This window comes from Typopeltis vanoorti, chromosome 10, assembly GCF_054136105.1.
Source record: "Typopeltis vanoorti isolate ZY-2024b chromosome 10, IOZ_Tvanoo_1.0, whole genome shotgun sequence".
Classification (NCBI taxonomy): domain Eukaryota; kingdom Metazoa; phylum Arthropoda; class Arachnida; order Uropygi; family Thelyphonidae; genus Typopeltis; species Typopeltis vanoorti.
This window is the reverse complement of record NC_143558.1, coordinates 122915709-122938076: the sequence shown is the minus strand read 5'-3', so window position 1 is coordinate 122938076 and position 22368 is coordinate 122915709. Positions and strand designations below refer to the sequence as shown.

Below are 22368 nucleotides of genomic sequence, written 5' to 3'. Positions count from 1 at the left end.
CCAATCAGTCCACATGATACATCGTTTACAAACATGTTAAACAGAAGAGGTCAAAGAACAGAACCCTGGGGCATGCCACTGGTGTTGTGTCCCAATTTACGATTATTAGGCTTTCAACTATCCTTATATGTGAAACTCTACTTGTCTTTATCCAAATCTTATCTATATACGAGATATCACCCAAATACAAATATTCAAGCTTCTTCTCCCCTTGGTGTCCCTAAATATTTATTTTATACTGCACCTTTCAGAACATTTAGTTTAAGATATAAAATTCAAAAACAAGGAGCAATTACCAAAATATGACTGAGTGTGAAACTAATATACAGTCGTGGCCTTTATCCCGTAACTTAACAAAATCCCCCCCCCCCGTGATTAGGTTAATACGTTGTTACAAATGGTGCACTGAGCGGCAATCTCAGACAACTGTATTTTCAAGGAACAAAAGTTTATTGAACTCTTAAACATGATACAATTCATTCTTTATCAAATAAAACTCAATTCAATACTAAGAATATATAATACAAATTAACACTAGCTAAACACAAGTATTAGGTTATGATCCTATATAAGAATTGTGATCATATCACCAGAACAGCTTCTATGCATACAAACATGTATAATTCTAGAACTAGTTGACTTTTTCTGTCTAACCCCTTACTGATCTGATCATGCTATAATTCAGTATTTTCTAGGACATATAATTCAGTTACTCAAATTTTCTTACTAAGACAATATGGATTAAATTCATCCTTTTACTTAGCTAATACACACTTTTGACCTTTAAAACTCTCTTAAATAAAATACAATGTACATGCATAAATCTCTAGGCACATGAATACTTATTAATGTATAGTAACAAGCTCATTTTCATTCTAGTCTGACATGTACTAAAGTCCTAGTATAATTCTCATTAATTCCTTCAACTGTTCAGTAATTGAACAATGATTACAGTTACATATGATTTGAATTGACACGAAATTTTACAGTACCTTTTGACTTGGGTCTTCTACACTGGTCTCTACCTTTTTCCGATTTTTACCTTCCTAGGACGAACTCTTCTATAACTTATCACTCCTAAGTTCTTTTGGCACTAAGATGGGCTTTCACAATCTTTACCTTACATGCTTCAATTAAGGACATACGTAGGATTATCTATTCTATGGCTGTGAAATTCACCACGTGGGCACTGACTTCTTTATAGATTTTTCCTTCTCTCGTTACGATCACTGGATGACGAAACACACTGACATTATCTTCTTTCTTTTTAACTAAACAGCGTCCCTCATTTCTTACTATAGGAACACGGAATCTAAATCCCGCACACTTTGTTTCCTTATTATGTCGGACGGAGAAAACTCCTAACCCGTCACTCAGGAAAACTGCGTGAGACCTATACGAAGACTCGTGAAGAAAACTCTGAGGAAAAAAGCCCTGTGTGTGTGGGGGGGGGGGGGGGGTTCCTAACCCGTTTATACGATGATCCCTACCGGCGCCTTCTTCAATTTCTTTTCTTCCTCCCTTACTGGAGTCGATTTCACTGCCCAATTAGAGTGGTGTTTTTCTGCCAAAAGATCATGCAGTCCGTGTGCATGTTACTGACACGTGACGAAGACTCAATTCGGGAATTATGAACTTGCGCTTTTGTTTTTGTTTAAGCTAACCTCTATGTCATCTATACTAAATTAATACCCTTTCCAAAATTTTCTAAGAATTAATTCAAATCTTTAATTTCTTATTTCAAGTGTAAAAACTAGCCTCTCGCATTCAAAATCCTATGACTAATCTTCTTTGCTTTACTTAACCTTATTTTATCATATCACAACTGTAATAACATCCTCTTCTTTTTTTATTTAGTTCAACAAACAATTTCAGCTATATTTTTCACTTGGATGCAAGCATATTTTTCTTTCTTTTAATTTTTTTGTATTTGTTACTTTCAAAGGCTCTTAACGATATCTGCTTAGGAACAAGTTTGCTTACTTAGTTATCTGTACAGGGTTTTTGTTTCTTCTCTTGTTACATCATGATAACTGAAATTTTCACATTCTTAAGTTATCAGGATGTAACTGTCACTAGCTCAATGTGTCATTTGTGCTACCGTTCTGGGAAATGAAGCTATAAAACCATCACATCTTACCCGACATCTCAATACAAAACATTCTGATCCAATCAAAAAAACCTATTGAATTCTTTATACGTAAAAGAGGTGCACTTAAAACAGAAAAAAAATTATTTCCCACGCTTCAACCACTGACACTTCACTTATGATGGCATCCTATTTAATATCATTAAAGATAAGGATATAGCTAAATGTAAAAATCCGTATTCTGTTGGAGAAGAACTCATTAAGTCTTCTTTGATTGTTGCTTGCAATAACGTATTAGGTCAGTTTGTGACAAGTAAAATGAAAGACATCCCATTGTCGAATGATACAGTTGAAAGGCAGATATCTGATATGGTGGAAGATACAGAAACACAACTGACTGAAAAAATTAAAAAATCGAAATTGTTTACATTACAACTGGACAAATTTACAGATATTCAAGAACAACAGCATTTTACTTAGGTATGTACGATATATTTACCATGTTGAAAATTACATGAAGGGAGATATTTTAAATGTTTCTGAATTACCAAAGCATACTACCAGCAGTAAAATTCCAAAGTTTTAAATGGTTTCATTGAAAAGAGAGAGAGGTCTTGAATGGAAAAATTGCATTGAAATTTGTACTGATGGCACTGCGTGTCTTCCAGGTAGAAATTCAAGTTTAGTCACTAAAATTAAGGATATGGCAGACAATAACTTATTGTCAAAGCATTGCTACATTAATAGGCAAAACCTAGACACCAAAAAAATGGCATCTGAGCTTAATGAAGTGCTGCCTCAATCTGTTAAAATTATTAATTATATAAAAAACAGTGCAATATATTTAGCATTGATAATAGTTTATTAAGAGGAGTAACATGGGAGTTTTCCCAGAAATAATATACATAAAAAACAGTGCTTTAAATACAAGACTGTGAAAAGCATTGTGCAATGAAATTGGCTCTGATCATCAAAATCTTCTTTTCCATTTGGAAGTTCATTGGCTGTTCCGCAACAAAGTTCTAAAGAGGTTATATGAACTCTGAAAGGAAGTTGGGCTGTTTCAAATTGATAAGAAAAGTGACCTGTCCCATTATTTACAGCAGGCGTGGCCAACTTCATTCTATACGAGGGCCAATATATGATGAGTGGTAGCATCAGGGGCTGCACAATTTTAGACAGAACTTAAATAAAAATAAACTGCATTTTTTTCAAGGCAATAGTTATATGTATTGAATTACTATATTTGTTAAATCATTTTACTATTGGGAGAACAATATAAAATACTTGATTGATTTAAATATGTTGCCAAGTTAAATTTAATTACATATTTCTGTTTTTTTTTTTTTAGATGTAATACAACTTAATGAGAACACTGTGGGCATTCATGTGTGGCAACAAGTTCAACAAAGTCGATTTTCAACGATGACGACGACATTCGTAATGAATCCTGAGGGTGGTCATCAGTTAGTTGGCTTCTTCGTGATGATTTAACCACCCTCATAGTTGAGAATGTGCATTCACATATGTATGTGCTTTCAAACATAGATGCAATTCTCAAGTTGAAATCACTCAATGCAGGATATTTTTCTCTTGGCCAGTTTCCAAAAGTCAATGCCTATCTCCACCATTGACTGGAAAAAGGGATCACTTTGAAGGTCACACAACTCCAATTGAATAGCGTCATGCTGGTCTGAAATTTCGCATTTCATTGGGTTGTTAAATAATGTCAGTTGTGGCCTCATGTCACTGAAGTCAGAAAATCGCTTACTGAATTGCTCCAAAAGTTGGTCTAACATTGGCACAGAAAACTTGAAGTCAATGTCATGGCTCCTCCTCCAACTCCCTGCAGGAAGGGATATGTACCAAATTTCCTCTGACTAGGGTGAATTTAAAAACCTTCACTCAACTTATGAACCCATCTCGGTGTCCAACTAAATCTGAGATTGTTTGGTTACGTCCCTGTAACTTCACGTTGAGTTCATTCATATGGCGTACGATGTCTGTTAGAAAGGCGAGCAAGCTGTTAAAATGAGGATCACATAGTTTTGTGTTTGGTTCTTTGTTTGTCTTCTCATGTGCCTCTAAAAACTGTTTTATTTCCTTTCTCAAAGCAAAAAAACCGTTTCAAACAGTTCCCTCTGCTTAGCCAACGTACTTCTGTGTACAACACTAAATCGTCATATTCTGCCTCCATTCTGTTAGAAAAGAAAGAAACTTGCAGTATGTCAAGGCCTGATTTCTGCCTTTAATTAGATTCAAACTCTTCTTTACAGTTTTCATAACATCCTCTATCTCCAGAATTTTACCACACAGAGCCTCCTGATGTATAATGCAGTGCAATACAGGGCAATTGATTCCAGCCTTCCTTAGTAAGCCAACAGCACCTGTTTGAGCATTGATTTATTGATTTGGCGCCATCTGTCACAATAGCTGTGAGATTGTTGCAATTACTACCTTCATAACAGCATCATAAATGTCTTGACCTTTGGCTGTGTTATGCAATGAATCTAATACTAGTAGCTTTTCATTAATAACAAAGTCTTTGGAAACAGAATGAAAATTAGAAGTTCAGCTGTATCTGTTATGTCAGGTGATTTATCCAGAGCCACTGAGAAGTAAGCTGAATCTGTAATAACACTTTTTTAATTTATTTAATATGTGAGAACCTATTTCCTCGACTCTTTTTGTTATAGTTTGTTTTGATAGTGGGACGCTATCAAACTCACTGGGAATTTTATCTTCCCCAAATGCATGTGCCATTTTCACAGAACAGTATTTTACAAATTCACTATCAGATAATGATTTTTTTTTGCTTTTGCTATCTCTGCGCTTACAACAAACGATGTCAAGAGTGAGCTTTTTGTATTGATGTTGATTTAGTAAAAAAAAAGATTTCTGAGCACTAATCTTTCTCTTCAAATTATGGACAATTTTAGTACGTACTTGTCCAACGTATTCTTGGTATTTAGCGGCATGGTATTGTATGTAGTAGGTTTGAGGTTATATTCCTTGTGTGCAGTGAGAATATAAATTGTTTCGGTCATCAGAAATAATGAGTATAACTAGTATATCAATCAGAAAATCTGCAGTCAAAACTAATAGCTAAATAGATAATATATATAATTTAATATAGTTTTTATCCTGCCGTAGGGCACACAAAATCACGCTACGGGCTGCATGCCTGCCGTTGGCCACCTATGATTTACAGGATAAGAAATAGGCAGTCAGGCTGGCATATCTCAGCGACAAATTTTCTTACATAAGCAAGTTGAATTTAAAACTTCAAGGTCCAGATACAACAATATTTAATGATTGGAACAAAATCAAATCATTCAAAAAGAAGCTCAAAATTTGGCTTAATATGATTGCAGAATGAAATAATGAAATGTTTCAGTCATACTCAGATTATATTATGGAAGCAGATGATTTCTGTTCACAGAATTCAGTTTCAGATATTATTGCAAGCCCGCTTGAAGATGCTGTTGTCATTTGAAAAGTATTATTCTGAACATGAGGATCACCAGAGGCAAAATATGTTGAACACAAGGAGACAGACCTTTCCCATGAAGAAACCCTTCAACTTATTGAATTATCATTGGGCAAAGGACTGGAAAGTACTTTTAATTTTTTGAGTAATTCGAAATTCTGGATAAGAATGAAAAACGAATATCCAAATTTACATAAAATAGCAATGAGATTTCTTCTTTATTTTTCCACCACATATCTTTGTGAAATTGAATTTTCTGCCATGACTGTGCTTAATTCTTCTTGTTGAGAGGCTTATACGCTGGTTATACATGATAACTAATAATTAAGGAATTGACAGCGTACACTAGAAATATAAATTAAATAAACTTTAATATATACTTTCCGATATTTCGGCAAACGTCACGTTGCCATCTTCTTGGGAACTTATTATAAAGACAAGTGCACACAGGTACTACATAACAGCAAATGAGAACTGAAGCTAGGAAGCTAACGTTTTCCTAAAGTCCTGATGGTGCCCCCTGGTGGGCTATATTGGTAGTTCTTGGCCTTTGGGCTGAAGTTCTTCTGATAAATGCTTCCCAAATTTGGGGCAGTCTCATGCATCCAAATTTGTTGAGGTTTGGCATGTTCCTAAGGGCTGAGGCTGATTCCATGAATAGTCTTTCATATTTGAACTTGCTGCGGTGTATTACTGTGGCTTTCTTCCATCTTATTCTGTGGCGAGTATCCAGAGCGTGGTCTGCAAGCCCAGAGTGGCTGTACTTGTGAAATCAGATGTAATCCTTGTGTTCTGAGATTCTGATATTTGCTGTCCTGCCTGTTTGGCCAAAGTAGGACAGTTTACAGCTGCAAGGGACCTGGTGTACACCAGGTAGGTCTAGGGGAAGTGGTTGGTCTTTAGTGTAGCGGATAAGGGATGCAATTTTCTATGTGGCCTGTAACAGGTGGTCAAGTCATGTTTTTTAAAAATTTTGTTGATTTTTTCTGAGGTGCCTCGGATGTAGGGAATGGTGATGGATTTAGAGTAATCTTTTTTGTGAAGGGGAGGGGGTGGTGGGTTGTGGATAACTGGGTTAAGTATTTTTTGGATTCTTTTGAGGGGTAGCCATTGGCTGAGAAAGTGTCACGGATGTGATTTAGTTGAGTGGTTATGGCTTGATCATTTGAACAGATTATTTTTGCCCTGTTGAATAGTGTCTTAATAACTCCATATTGTTGTGAGGGAGGAGGATTGTTGGTGAATGTATCTGCTTGTATGGGTGGGTTTTCTATAAACTGAGAAAACCAAGATTCCATCAGGTTGGCAGGTGACTAGTGTGTCTAGGAAGGGGAGGTTATTGTTTTCCTCTTTTTCCAGGGTGAACTTGATTCTAGGGTGTTGGTTGTTAGGAAGGAGAGGAGTGAATCTGGGCCATGTGGCCAAATAGCGAACACATCATCAATGTAGCAAAGCCATATGGTAGGTTTTTGTGGGCCGAGTTTAAGGCTTTCTCTTCAAAAGTCTCCATAAAGAAGTTCGCCAAGGGTGGGGAAAGTGGTGAACCCATGGCTGTCCCCTCTATCTGTTTGTAGAATTTTTTCCTGCCAAACGAAATAGCCTGAGTTCATTGTAAACTGAAATAGGGCTGAGATATCGGGAGGAAATTTAGCTTGGATTAGCTTTAAGGTTTCTTTGAGGGGGACATTTGTGAATAAGGAGGAGACATCAAAACTGACCATTATGTCATTATGCTGGAGTGTAAGGTTTTCTATACTGGCTTTGAAGTGGGCTGAGTTTTTTTATGTGTGATGGTGTGTTGCCAGTATAGTGTGAGAGCGCTTTGGCTAAATGCTTGGCTAGTTTGTAAGTGGGGGAATCAATGCCATCCACTATGGAATGTAATGGCACATTTTCTTTATGTATTCTTGGGAGCCTATATATGCGGGGGGGGGGTCTAGAGTTATAAGGTTTCAGTCTGTTGGTAATCTCCACAGGCCAAGAAGTAACCTTCTTAAGGAGCCTATGGAGTTTTCTAATTTGAGAGTTGGTGGGATTATATTGAATAGGGAGGTAAGTGGATTGATCTAATAGTAAAGCCTTGAGCTTACCTGTGTAGTCATTAAGATTGAGTACCACAGTGGCATTCCCCTTATCCGCTTTGGTGATCACTATTTCTTTGTTTCTCTTCAATTCTTGTAGTGACTTGTATTCACTAATGGATAAGTTGGATTTCGGAGGCTTTGCTTTTGTGAGAACACAGGCTACATCCAATCTGATATCGTCGGCGATGTGGTTTGGAAGGTGGCAAATCCCACGTTCAATTTGGATCATTAATTCCTCAGCCGTAATTTCTTAGGAGCAATGGCGAAGTTGTGACCAGGTGACAGAGTGTTGAGTGCTTCAGGCTTCAAGATAACTGAAGAAAGGTTAACTACAGTGTTGGTTTGTAGTTTAGGTTTGGATGCCGAGTTCTTTATTAATTTATCAAACTTGTTGATAAATCGGCTCCGTATTCGTTCGAATTCTTTATTAGCCGCCATACACGAGACGTCATGTAGGACTGACCAAAGCTCGTGATTAAGCGTATGTGAAAGCTCATTTTTTAGCGCTAATATAGCTCTGTTTATGTTGGCTAGGGAACTGCATGTAGTGGTAATTTGCTCCCGAAGTAAAGCCTGGCTCGCACGGTTGTAGATACGGGGAGCGTTCTGTGAGATGAAGCGGTGTTTAAATTTTATACAGTTAATGATGACTTGATTATCCCGGCAGCGTTTTAGGAATGCCAGACGGTTAAGTTGTCTGGATAACTTTAGCTTCAGTTTGCCGTAATGGCGGGCCTTGCGTGCGAAGGAATCTCTGTGGATGATCATTATTCTTGTTGAGAGGCTTATACATGATAACTAATAATTAAGGAATTGACAGCGTACACTAGAAATATAAATTAAATAAACTTTAATATATACTTTCCGATATTTTGGCAAACATCACGTTGCCATCTTCTTGGGGACTTATTACAAAGACAAGTGCACACAGGTACTACATAACAGCAAATGAGAACCGAAGCTAGGAAGCTAACGTTTTCCTAAAGTCCTGATGGTGCCCCCTGGCAGCTATATTGGTAGTTCTTGGCCTTTGGGCTGAAGTTCTTCTGATAAATGTTTCCCAAATTTGGGGCAGTCTCATGCATCCAAATTTGTTGAGGTTTGGCATGTTCCTAAGGGCTGAGGCTGATTCCATGAATAGTCTTTCATATTTGAACTTGCTGCGGTGTATTACTGTGGCAAGTATCCAGAGCGTGGTCTGCAAGCCCAGAGTGGCTGTACTTGTGAAATCTTGTGTACTTGTGACTGTGCTTAAAGCGAAACAGAGGAACCACCTGCAACTTTCTGAGTGTCTCCGTTTGGCTATGACTTCAATTCAGCCCAGAATTAAGAAGCTAATGGACAGAAACCAGCAATAAAAGTCTCACTAGCCTAACTAACCTTCAAAAACTCACTTGTAATAAAAGAAACTAAGTTTAACTTTTTCAATAATTTATAACTGCTGTGTTAAAGTGCTGTGTTTTTTAAATTCAAAATATTAATTAGCATTGGAACTAGTGTTTAGAACTGAGAGATTGATGCATCATTTTTATTTATTAAATTGCATACTTTGCACGCGTGCGTGCACACACACATATAAGTGTTTTGCCAACAAGTTGACATCCTTCTGCTGATTCTCCTGCTCAGCTGACTTCTTATGGTGAGTTACAATGTATAACTTAAATTCACATTGAATAATATTATAAATTTTTGGTGATCAGAATGAGATATGTCACTGAAAATCAGCACAATTAATTTAATGATGTTGGCCTTGGCCTGAGGAAACTACAATATTATTATTATTATTACATAACACCTCCATGGAGTCCAAAGACTCATCAAGGGAGGGCACCTACTCTACAACTCTCAGCATCCACCCACCGCAACTTCTACACCTTCATCATCTACACCAATGCCATCTACTGCCGAACACCATTGCTAGTATTTTCACAGACAATCAAAAACATCCATACCTAAAGCAGGATTCGAACCCGCAAGATTTCATTAGTCCAATGTAATGTTGTATTTGTCAACATGCCACACCATATACAAGTGTACTAATACTCTTTATGATTATGCCATAATTAATTATTAATACTTATGTTATAAGTTAAAAATACCAAGAAATTATATACTTGGTTTAATCGTTTATCCAAATGTAAGCAAACAAAGTTTGCACCTGAAGTATTTTCAGGCAACTTGTATATAGAAGCTAATGACTTCACATCACTTGCCTTATGTTACTTATACTTATGTTAGTTTAATGTATGAACTTTAAAAAAAAATTGGAAAAGTATTTACAAGTAAATTTGTTGGGATTGGGTCTTTGTCTTATAAATAAATAATTACAGGGTTGCAGTCTAACAAAGGTTGAAAACCACTGATGTACAGAGTATCAGAAATAAAAGGACTGAGTTTAGCATCGATTGATTCAGTATGCCCAAAGATAATTAGCATAACTGAAATTTGGTTGACTGGGATGATATACTGTCAGGACTTCAAATGGTGAGATACAGAATTTTCCAAAAGAATAAGAAGATGAAGAGGGGGAGGAGTATTGTTAATGGTAGCAGACGAATTGTGCCCTTCAAGAGTCAAAATGGAAAATAGTAGTATGTGTGAAGAGTGTGAAGTTGAGATCAGTAGAATAGTATATCTAATAGAATGCTATTATAAGCCAGGGAATGTGGAGAGTATTGATTGTGAAATGTTTAGACAAATTAGATGGACAAGTAAGAGGAAGATGATCCTAATGGGAGATTTTAATTATAGGAATGTGAATTAGAAAGAAGAAATAATGTATAGTAACAAGGAGAGTGAATTTGTGGCGTTTCTGCAGGATACTATCTAAAACAGAATGTGATGGAAGCAACATGAGGTTTACCGGTGTTAGATTTGGTGATATCCTAACAAGATGTGGTTGTGAATGAGGTATTAACACTGTCACCTATTGGTGAAAGTGATCATGAGGTATTCGTTTGGAAAGTAGTCAAACAGGAAAAAGTTATCAAGAAGGTCTATATATGGAACTATAAGGTGGGTGATTATCAGAAACTACATAGTCAACTAGCATCAATACACTGGTTAATGAATTGCATAGAAAAGATGTTGACAGTGCATGGGAAATGATAAGGCAGTATCTAACACAAGCAATACATAACTGCATACCAAGAGTTAAGTGAATAAATAGAGTGGGATTGAGATGGATGAATGGTGAAATCAAGCAAACTTATTTTGTAATAAGTTGTTATGGAAGAAGTACAAGACAGTTTGCAGGGAACAGATGCATGAAGAAGATAAAGTGCAGCCCAGAAAAGTGATAAGCATGGTTAAAAAAGAAAACATAGAATATGAGAGGAGATTGGCCAGTCAGGTGAAAGCTAATTCAAGGGAATTTTTCTGCTATGTGGCAAGCAATAATCAAGTCAGGTTGAACTGGTGGATAGTTATGGTAGCAGAGTAACCATAGCAAATGATGTAGTGGAATTATTTAACAAACACTTCATTAGTGTATATCACAGTGGTGTGAATGACTCTCTGCAACATGTGGAAGGAAGGCAAGCAATGGTGAGATATGGAAATTTTAACAAAGAGCTCACATTGTTGAGCAAAAAAAAGCCGTATTTCATACAAAAACGTTTATTAATACAGCTTGTGTGCAAATGCCAATCAAAACGTATGAAAGGACAATCAACCTGGAAAGGCTATCATATTTAAACCAATATTTCATGATCTCAACATGAAATATTTGCACACAATGATCTGTGTTAATTTATCTTACATAAGAAAAGCATTTTTTTACTATCAAAATATAATAAGAATAAAATCTTTTATAATCGCACATATGAAATAGTCCGCATTTTTTATAAACGAAATAAATTTCTTTTGTTTGTGATAGAAGTTATATTTCTCTTTGTTTTTATACTTCAAGTGATAATCAAAGGTATCAATCAAGGGGCATTATTTTATAGTCCTATTTATTTATATGTGATTACCAAAAGTGAATTCTTATGTGTAAAATGGTAGTAACAGTAACTATAATATTTTATTTAATAAAATCACTTTGTTAGGTTACCCTATGAGTTTGTCACTTAATATATTTCAAAAAATTATGTTTTATTTATTTTTTTTGAAAAATAAAAAAGTAAACAAGAGGCTTGCAAATTTGAGAAAAATTTAACAAAGGGTTCGGGCGAACCCCTTATAGTTCACCATAAGGGGCTCTGTCCTGGAGGCAAGTAGTAGGAGAATTAAAGGTGAAAGAATCAGAGGTGTATCAAGTGTTGCATGGGTTAGATGTCAATCAGGCTGTAGGAATGGTGACATATTACCACGTATTTTAATGGAATGCGCAAAGTTAGCTATGCCCTTGACCTGGTTATTTAATGAAAATATTGCAGTGGGGAAGGTTCCTAAGGAGTGGAAAGAAGGCAAAATAATACCTCTCAAGCATGGTTTGAGAACAGAAGTTTCCAATTATAGATAGACCAGTCTATAAGAGGGTGTGCTGAAAAGTTGCGATAATCACCATGAAGGAATTGAGATAGAACCATGTAACTTACACATTATTCTACATATTCCTCATGATATGTTATACACAAAGCTGCTGCATCATTTGCAATCCTCTGAGAAAAAAATCTTTCCCTTGTTGCACAAACCATTTCCCAGCTGCAGATATGACTTCATCATATGTGATAAATTTTGTTCCTTTCAGGTGTTTCTTTAAACTTGTTAATAGGAAATAGTCAGATGGGGACCAGTTATGGAAATTAGGGTGGGTGAGGCAGACAGTAAAAGCCCAAGTTGTTTACTATCTGTTGGGTATCATGAGCAGTGAGAAGGTGCATTGTCCTGCAAAAGCAACATGCTGCTGCTGAGTTTCCTGTGCCATTTTTTCTTCAGTACCTCCTTCAATTCCTTCAGAATTGTTGAATAAACTACTGCTATAATAGTTTCACCTTTTTTTTTGAGGTACTTGGTAAGGATTACACCATCCATTATCCCAAAAGACAATGGCAAGAACCTTCCATGGTGACCTTTGGGTTTAGAACTTCTTTGGCAGTTCTAGTGTCTCTATATGCGGCATTGGTCAGAACACATATGGACTACTGTGCTCAGATTTGGTCAACTGGTTTTCAATGTGATGCGGAAACACTAGAAAGTGTCCAAAGAAGAATAACCAAAGTGATATCAGGACTCTGTAATGTTGGTTATGAAGAGCATTTGTGAGAATGTGGATTACAGAGGTTGGTGGATAGGAAGAAGAGGAGATATGATAGAGACTTTCAAGTTAGTTAAGGGATTCTATCAGATTAATACAGAAGAAATTATAAAAAGAGTGGATGTTAAGACGGGAAGAACGAGAGACCATTGCTGGAAGTTGTATAAAGATGTGGTGAAGAAGAGTGTGAGGAGTAGATTTTTTACATGGAGAGTTGTTAGTGAGTGGAATGCATTGCCTGAGTGTAGGTAGTGTAAATAACTTCAAGGCTCATTATGAGAGACATGTTGCTGATAGAGTGGGCCTCCCATGATGAGTGTGTGGACTCCATGAAGATTACCAAATCATAATAATAATATAATTCTTTCTGCCACCAGAAAGAAAGGTTTGCAAAATTATTTACATCGGACATCTAGAACTTGTATTTGAAGTTTTGTTTCTATGTAGCCCTCCTATATGAATGATGTCTTCACAACTTAGCCTCACCCTCTTGCTGTACTTTGATCTTACAGTGTGCAGAAAATCCACTTTGCACCTGTTGGGTATCATGAATGGACAGCTGAGAATAGAAACATTGTCCAATAGATCATCATTATTATTATATTGGTTTTGCTGCCTGAAGTAGTATAGTAGGTACTTCTTGGATAAAAATTCCAGGTAAGTCCTTATCATCATCATCATCATGCGTATCAAGGATTTAGGCCTAGCATGGCCTGTTCCGGCCTTATAAATCATCGTTGAATCGTTTAAGAGGACGTCCTGGTTTTCTTTTTCCTAATGGCTTGTACTTGAAGGCTTGTTTTGGTAATCTTTCTGTTTTCATTCTTTGAACGTGTTCCATCCATTTATGTTTATATTTTTTAATTTTTTCTATTACTGGTTCTTGGTTTAATTCTTTCATAATATCTTCGTTTCTTTTGCGATCAAATAGGGTATATTTTGCAGTTTTTCTCATAAACTTCATTTCTGCTGTTGTTAATCTTTGTTTGTCTTTATGTTTTATTGTCCAGATTTTGCTTCCATACATTAAGACCGGCAGGGCTAATGTATTGTATACTTTTAGTCTGGTTTGTTTTTGAACTAGGTTTGGTTTAAATATAGTTAATTACACCTGTTATTTTTAAATATTTTGCAATTTTTAAGTTTATATATTTTTCATATGTGATCATACATCTTAGGTAGTTAAATGAATTCACCTGTTCTAAGATCTTGTTATCTATTACTATTTTAGTTCTTGCTGGATCTTGTCATTTTAAGGCCATAGTATTTGATTTTTCCGTTGATATTATCATACAATAATCTTTGGATATCTCATTTAGATTTAAAATAGCTTTTTGTAAGTTATCTTCAGAATTTGTAATTATTATTTGGTCGTCAGCAAAGAGGAGAGTGTTTAAGTTAACTGTAGGAGAAAGTTTAATTCCTTGATGTAAATTTTTACTCCATTTTATTATTATTTCATTTAAGTAGATATTAAAAAGAGTTGCTGAGAGGAGACATCCCTGTCGGACCCCTTGGTTTATCTCTCTTGTATATGATAGCTCATGATTTAATCTTATTTGTATTTGATTATTTTCATATATACTTGTGACAGCTTTTAGGATATTATTTGGTATTTATCTTTCTTTTAATATGTTAAATAATATGTTTCTTTTAACTTTGTCAAATGTTTTTTCAAAGTCATTAAATGCAATATGTGTTTCTAAATTATATTCTCTTCTTTTCTCTATTATTAATTTTAGGCAAAAGGCTGGGTCTATACATGATCGTCCTTTTCTAAATCCATTCTGTACTTCTAGAATAAAGTTTTTGGAATATTTCATTAGTTTGTTATTTAAGATTCTGCTATATATTTTGTAACAGGAATTTAGCATACTGATACCTCTATAGTTTTTAGGGTCATCTCTATTACCTTTCTTAAAGATAGGAATCACAATTGCTTTTTTCCATTCTATTGGGGGGATACCAATTGAGTAAATTTTATTTAAAAATAATAAGAGTCTTTCTTTGAATCTTGTTCCTGCATATTTATATAGTTCTGAACCTAGCTTATCTTCTCCAGATGATTTTCCATTTCTTGTTTCTTTCAGGCTGATTTCTAATTCTTCTTCAGTTATTTCCTTTTCATTTTCGTTAATTGTTTGCCAGTTGTCTTTTTTAAAATATTTGTCTGTCCACAGTTCTGTGTAGTAATTTAGAAATTCTTCTCATTTCAATTCAGTGTTTAATTTTATGTTTTCTTTGGTATCTGCATTTAAGTGTTTCAAAATTTTATATACACTGGGTCTTATTTTATATAAATCATGTTCTAAATTAGAAACAAATTTGTACCATGATTCTCTATGTCTTTTTCTGACTTCTCTTTTAGCTATGGCTCTTATTCTTTTATATTCTATTTCATCTTCTAATCTTTTACTGCTTAACCATTTGTGATAGGCTTCTTTTTTTCTTTTTGATTATTTCTTTGATTGTATCATCACAGATCTTCATTTTTCTCTTTTATTGAATTTTTTGGTCTTTCCTAAGCTTTCATTTGCTGCTACATTTAGTATCGTTTTTATATTAAGCCATTCTATTTCTATTTCTTCATTTTGTTTTATTTTATCTAGATATTGGTTAATTCTTTGTTCACATAGCCATTATACACCTGTGCCACTCAATAGTCTAGTTTTATAAACACATGTTTCAATTTTTCTTTCTGTTCTTGTTACTTGTAGCCATTTAGGTGGTAATCTTAATTTTATTTTAACAAGGAAGGTCACTGCTTATTTCATATCCTCTGTGAACTCTAACATCTAGTGAAAATTTTGATGTCTTTTCATTTAATATGAAGTAATCTAATATTGATTTCCATCCTCTTGCTGCCCAAGTATATTTATGTATGTCTTTATGTTTATAGAAGGAATTCATTATTTTTAAGTTATTATAAACTACAAAGTCAATCAATTTTTTACCATTTCTGTTTAGAGTGTGTTCTCCATGTATTCCTATATTATTATTAATTTTCGTGTTTCCAATTCTTGCATTTAAGTCTCCTGTTAAAATTATGTAATAATTTTTATTTATTTTATTATATATGTTTTGTAGCTGATTATAAAAATCAATATTATCCTGTTCTCTTTCTTCTTCTGGGGCATATAAACCAATTATTATCAAATAGCCTCTATCTATTTTTATTCTAGCTTCTATTATTCTTTCATTTCATAATTTATAATGTTTTAACTGTTTTGAAAGGGAGTTATGAATCCAAATCATGACTCCTGCCTTTGTGCTCTTTGGTCTCTGTCGACTCCACCGTATATCACATTAAAATTTTCAGTTCTCATAGTTCCTTTTAATTTCTTTTTTGTTTCAGTGATTACTGCTATTTTAAAATTTCTTTCATTTAATAACTGGTCTAATTCTATTTCTTTATATGCTATTCCTCTTACATTCCAGTTTGCTATGTGTATTATATTTTGTCGTTTCCATTTTCGTTTTACCTTTTCCATTCCAGGGTCGTTTCCTATAGATTCAATCCGATTATCTTTTTCTGTTAGCTTACAAGTAGGATTATGTTCTCCATGTCAGGGGACTAGCCTGACGATGGAATAGTTCAGTGGTAGGGCTGCTACCTTAAGGCTTCTGAACTAGCCTTCTTCAGAATTTAAACTCATAGGAGGAATAGGGTATATTGAAGGGGAAAGAGTAGATTATAGATAGTAAGGTTTATAGAGAGGGCATAGTTGTAAGGCTAAAAATGAAAAGACCCCATGGCCCTCGAGTACTCTAATAGCATAAGGGTCATAAAATAAGAAGAGTTGGCTGATAAAGCCTTATAGGAAAGATTAAAGTAAGTGAATCTTCCTCAAAGTAGAAGGAGGAGAGGATAGATCCAGCTAGGGGTTCATGGGAGTGCCGCTTCGCTTACAATCAAGATGATTGCCCCTTATGGCTCTCTTGGTCCACGAGTCCTTATTCAGTATATTCGGACCACCCCACCATATATATATATATACACACACACGCACACACACATGTACACACACATGGTGGGCTCCCCTATCCGCCACCCAGGGGACGCGCTCTCTAGGGGTTACAGGGTCCCCCGAGAGCAAGTCCTTATTATTACCCCAAGAGTAAGTCCTTATTATAATTTGTTTTAATGTGATATAATTCATGAAATCCTAAAAGACAAAACATGGAACTTTTTTGAAGACAGTTCAGGCCTCTAATAAGTGTTCTGTTTATGCAGAACGGGACAACTTCTTTGCTGATTTACCATTCTGAGACCACATAATATCACTAATACTAAGAGTGAACTACCAAGCACTTATTTCACAACTTGTGAAGGATGTTCTTTCTCTGGCAAAAACTATGGAGGACTGAATGGCAGCAGAGGGACGACATGGTTTATCTGTACATCTAAGTTAACTGCAAAGTTATGCGCCATTCACTATGGCAACAGCTATGATTTTACATATCCAATGATTTTACACATCATCAAATAGCAGAGCCATTTTAATATAAATTCTACTTGTGATAAAAAAAAAAAATCTTCCTTATGTCACAAAATAGTTTCCAACAGGCTGGATATCTGCAAAACCATTTACAGCAAAGTTCTGCACTAGAAGTAATTTCTTGCAAATACAAATACATCAAATGTGACCCACAAAAAACAGGGATGGAGGGCAGCTTTCCTGTTTGATAGTGCAGTTACATTTGGAGCAGAAAATGTAATCATAGCTATAATGGCTACTATTTCATTTCCAACAAAAATGTTCATCATCATCATCATCAAATTCCTGCCATGTACCCTCAAGGGGAGTACAGGATATGATAGTACTACATGAAAAAAATTACATCATTATTAATTTCCTATCTACAATTTTCCTCCAAATCAGTCTGTTACTTGTCAAGACTCCAACATTATCAGATCTTATATTTCTATCGTCTAAAGCATTTTGTACCGTATCAATCCACCAATATCTTGGTCTTCCTCTGGGTCGTTTTGCTGCCAACCTGGCAGAGAACACTTGTTTTGCTAATCTTTCCTCGCCCATTCTGTTTAAGTGACCATACCATCTAAGATTAGCTCTGCTAATGCATTCCTGGATGCTGACAATGTCAAATTCTTTCCTAATATCCTCATTTTTAATATGATATTGCCATTGATGCCATCTGTTCATGCCTATAATCTTTCTCAGGACTCTTCTATCTGTGGTCTCTAGTCTTTGGTCAAGTGTTTTACTTCTGACCCAGCTCTCAGATCCATAAGTTAAAACTGGTTTGAACACTGTCTTGTACACAGCTAATTTAGTGTTCCGACTGATTTCTCTCTTATTCCATATGAATTTATTCAATTGACTTCCCACCATACCAGCTTTGCTGATTCTGTTGTCTATTTCTATATTTAATTTACCATCTTCAGTAAAAATCGTGCCTAAATAGCTGAAATGTTTTACTTGTTCCACAGGTTCTGCGTTCACAACACAGTTGACATTTTCAATGATTCTGCCTATTTTCATTGTCTTTGTCTTTTTATTGCTGACCTTCATACCATATCTATTACAACAGTTATTCAATTTAGTCAGAGAATCTTGCAGACTTGTAGCAGATTTATTTAGAAGTATAACATCATCCGCATAAAGCAAAGAGCTGACATTAACATCTCCAATTTTGATATCATGTTTAATACCACTTTCCTTCATAATGTGATCCATATAGATAATGAATAACAGAGGGGATAATGTACATCCTTGTCTCACACCAGATTTAACATTAAACCATCTTCCTGTACTTCCTTCAATTCTAACTGCTGACTTACAACTCAAATAAAGACTAAGTATTGCTTGATATAATGCCCCATTGACACCATATAACTGAAGCGTATTGAATAGCTTCTCTCTTGGCACCTTGTCATATGCCTTTTCCAGATCGACAAAACTTAAATACAGATCTTTATTATATTCCCATGCTTTCTCGACTATTTGTTGTAAAGTAAAGATCTGATCCAGACAGGCTCTATTTGGCCTGAATCCAGCTTGTTCTTCACCAAGCTTTTCTTCCACAATTCTTCTCAACCGATTCTCAAGTATACTTGCATAGATCTTGCCAACAAAATTTGTTAACAAATCTTGTTAACAAAAATGTTAACAATCAAAAATCAAAAATAATGTTCAAAATCACTTCTGCAATTAATATCCAAGCTATCAGTCCAGTACTGTTAATTTATATATCCTACTCTTAATATGTCCACAGTGCTTAACTCATCTCCTGAAATGGCATTTAGATTCCTTGATTCCGAATTAATTATACAGTTCATTAATTAACAGTATAATTAACTATAATTATACTGTTTGAATAAATGACAGAATTAACCATAACTTAGTTATCAGATAGTAAATAATGGTAACAAGTTTATATTTTTAGAGCAGAAAAAGGAAGAAAAATCATTTGTACCTTTTGTGCTTTGCACAGTTCTGTCTGCAATCGTGAAAATGCAATATCTTTAACTTCTGCTAGACCATATACACAAGATTTTATTGTTTCAGGAGTTGGGCCTTCTGTCCCAACAATACTTGAAAATCTGTGGAAGTTATCAAAAATTATTTTCAGAGTTAAATTTAATCTTTAGTGTTAAATAATATGTTTACAATAATAAAACATAAATTAACAGGAAAAAAAAGATGTTTATTTGTTAAAAAAAAAAAAAAAATCTCCCTTATGTCACAGAATAGTTTCAAACAGGCTGGATATCTGCAAAACCATAAAATTGTAGATAAGCCTTATAAATTCAAAAAGCTACATCAACTTGTACAGAGCAAGATATTACAAACATCATGCCTTACGTAGAAATCAAAACACACAGCCTTGCAGTGAACAAGAAATGATTTTTTTTTTTTTTAATCAAGTGATCTAAAGTAAATAAGATATTTCATATATTTAGCTTTGTATATATACTTCACATATTTAGATTACTCAGTATTTAGACTACTGGTATGTAATACCAGTAGCTGGTATTTTAAATTTTAAATTAAAATATTTTAAATATTTTAATAAATATTTAAAATATGTAATTTTAGAAAGCTGGCATAATACTAAATATATGTTGTTCTAAAACAGTGCTTCCCAAACTTCTGGATGTCAGGACCCCCTTTGGAAAAATTAAAATATTTCATGGCTCCCTTCGAAAAAAAATCGTAATATAGACATATTATTGTAATATTTATTGCATTTATGACTAAATTTAAACACTCGTGAACCACAGTAGTAGGTTTTTTATTACATAAATATTTCGTCCTAGGTATCTTAGGACCTCATCAGTACAATACGGCAATACTAGGAATGACAAAAGAAAGGGTGCGTACATACAATGGAATCCAAATTGCATGCAGTGGCGCACTGCAGCCTGAACTTAAATCGAATTAAATTACTTATATTAAATTAAAATTAATTACAGTTAAGTTATTATTTTACACAATTTTGTATGACAATTTCCCATACTTTAGCAATGGCAAGAACATCATTGCGGTTTAGATTTGGTCTGTGAAGTAGGGCTTCAGCACTTTCTTTATATAAGTGTTCATATTTATATAAAGATCTGTGTAGAAGTTTTGTCTTTTTCCAATGGATCTTGTGGTTTGGATTTTGAACTCTGAGTTGAGCAAGACCTGATTTTTGCGGTTTGATGAGGCGAATATGGTCTTGATGTTCTGAAATGCATTTAAAAACTGATCTGCCTGTCTGTCCAAAATAAGAGTTTACAGGAGCATGGAACCTCGTATACACCAGGTAGTAGCATAGTGAAAGTTTGTTTTTAGGTGAGGGTAACAAGTTTTGGATCTGGTTGATGGGTTTATAGGTGGCAGCAAGATTGTATTTCTTCATAATCAGAGATGCCTTTGATATGCCTTCGAAAATTATGAAGAAATACAATCTTGCTGCCACCTATAAACCCATCAACCAGATCCAAAACTTGTTACTCTCGCATAAAGACAAACTTTCACCTATGCTACGACCTAGTGTATTATGAGGTTCCATGCACCTGTAAGCTCTCTTATTTTGGACAGACAGGCAGATCAGTTTTTAAACACATTTTGGAACATCAAGACCATATCCGCCTCATCAAACTGCAAAAATCAGGTCTCACTCAACACGGAGTTGAAAACCCAAACCACAAGATCCATTGGAAAAAGACAAAACTTCTACACAGATCTTCATATAAATATGAACGCTTATATAAAGAAAGTGCTGAAGCCCTACTCCACAGACCAAATCTAAACCGCAATGATGTTCTTGCAATCCCTAAAGTATGGGAAATTGTCATACGAAATTGTGCAAAATAATAACTTAACTGTAATTAATCTTAATTTAATATAAGTAATTTAATTCAATTTAATTTAAGTTCAGGCCGCAACACACCACTGCACGCAATTTGGATTCCATGGTACGTACATGCCCTTTATTTTGTCATTCCTAGTATTGCCATACGGTACTGATGATGTCCTAAGATACCTAGGACGAAATATTTACGTAATAAAAAAAATACTAATGTGGTTCACATGTGTTAAATTTAGTCATGAATTCTCCACAAGTTTCTCTATATAATCAAATTATTGTATTTATATTCAATACAAAACATACACAGCGAATATTGCAAAAATCAAATGCAAATATTATATTTAGCATCTTACATACACATTTGACATGGCACATTATCTCATATTTTTATATAGATAGATATATTGTTATTGTACATTTGCAGTACAAGCACATGAAACGTAAAACGATTAGTAATAAAGAAAGAAATAAAAACGTAAAAGAAGTTTAATAACAATTTAATGTGATGGATGTGTTTCAATACTGCTACACCAATATCGGATGAAATATTTGAAATTGCAATTCCTAGATTTCTGCTTTGAAATGAAACTTATATGAATAAGCATATATTTACAAATATTCATTAAGCGGCGAACTATGCAGGATGCAAAATTTGTAAACCCGCACCAATGTGTGATTTTTTCCCATTAAAATATAAAAAATAACAAAAAAGAAATAATAAATAATAAAAATTAAATATGTTTCTTTTAAGATAAAAAAAATCTACTTAGTCTTAAAAAATTTTAAATTTGTTTTCATTATTTCGCAGCCCACTTCAACAAAACCTATGGCTCCAAAGGGGGCCGCGGCCCACAGTTTGAGAAGCACTGTTCTAAAACATGCCAATTAATATTAAAATTGATAATTTATCCTTAAATAATTCTGATGTATCCACTGATACTTGCCTATTAATGAGACATATTTACATTTGTGTAGCAATTTTTCAGACAAGGCTGAGTTAATCCACATTAGATGAAAGACTTTATTTTCCAATAACTTAGGTTTTCCTCTAATAAAAACAGCCAAAACACTGAAATGACAAATAAGGTGGAATGAGGAAAATGTGACCCCCCCACCCCAAAAAAAAAAAAACACCTGGAGAAAATTTAGTTACTTGGGTTAATATAGTACAAATGGAATGAGT

General features: G+C 34.5%; 1 protein-coding gene across 3 annotated transcripts in view; it reads right to left on the bottom strand.

Moving 5' to 3' along the window:
• The window catches only part of LOC150102756 (guanine nucleotide exchange factor for Rab-3A-like), a 242009-nt gene that overhangs the window by 175969 nt on the left and 43672 nt on the right, over positions 1-22368 (bottom strand). For all 3 annotated transcript variants that reach the window (XM_090398866.1, XM_090398865.1, XM_090398867.1), the window contains exon 3: positions 19305-19431. In XM_090398866.1, coding sequence (XP_090254992.1) covers positions 19305-19431 — 127 coding nt within the window. The remainder of the gene's footprint in view (positions 1-19304; positions 19432-22368) is intronic.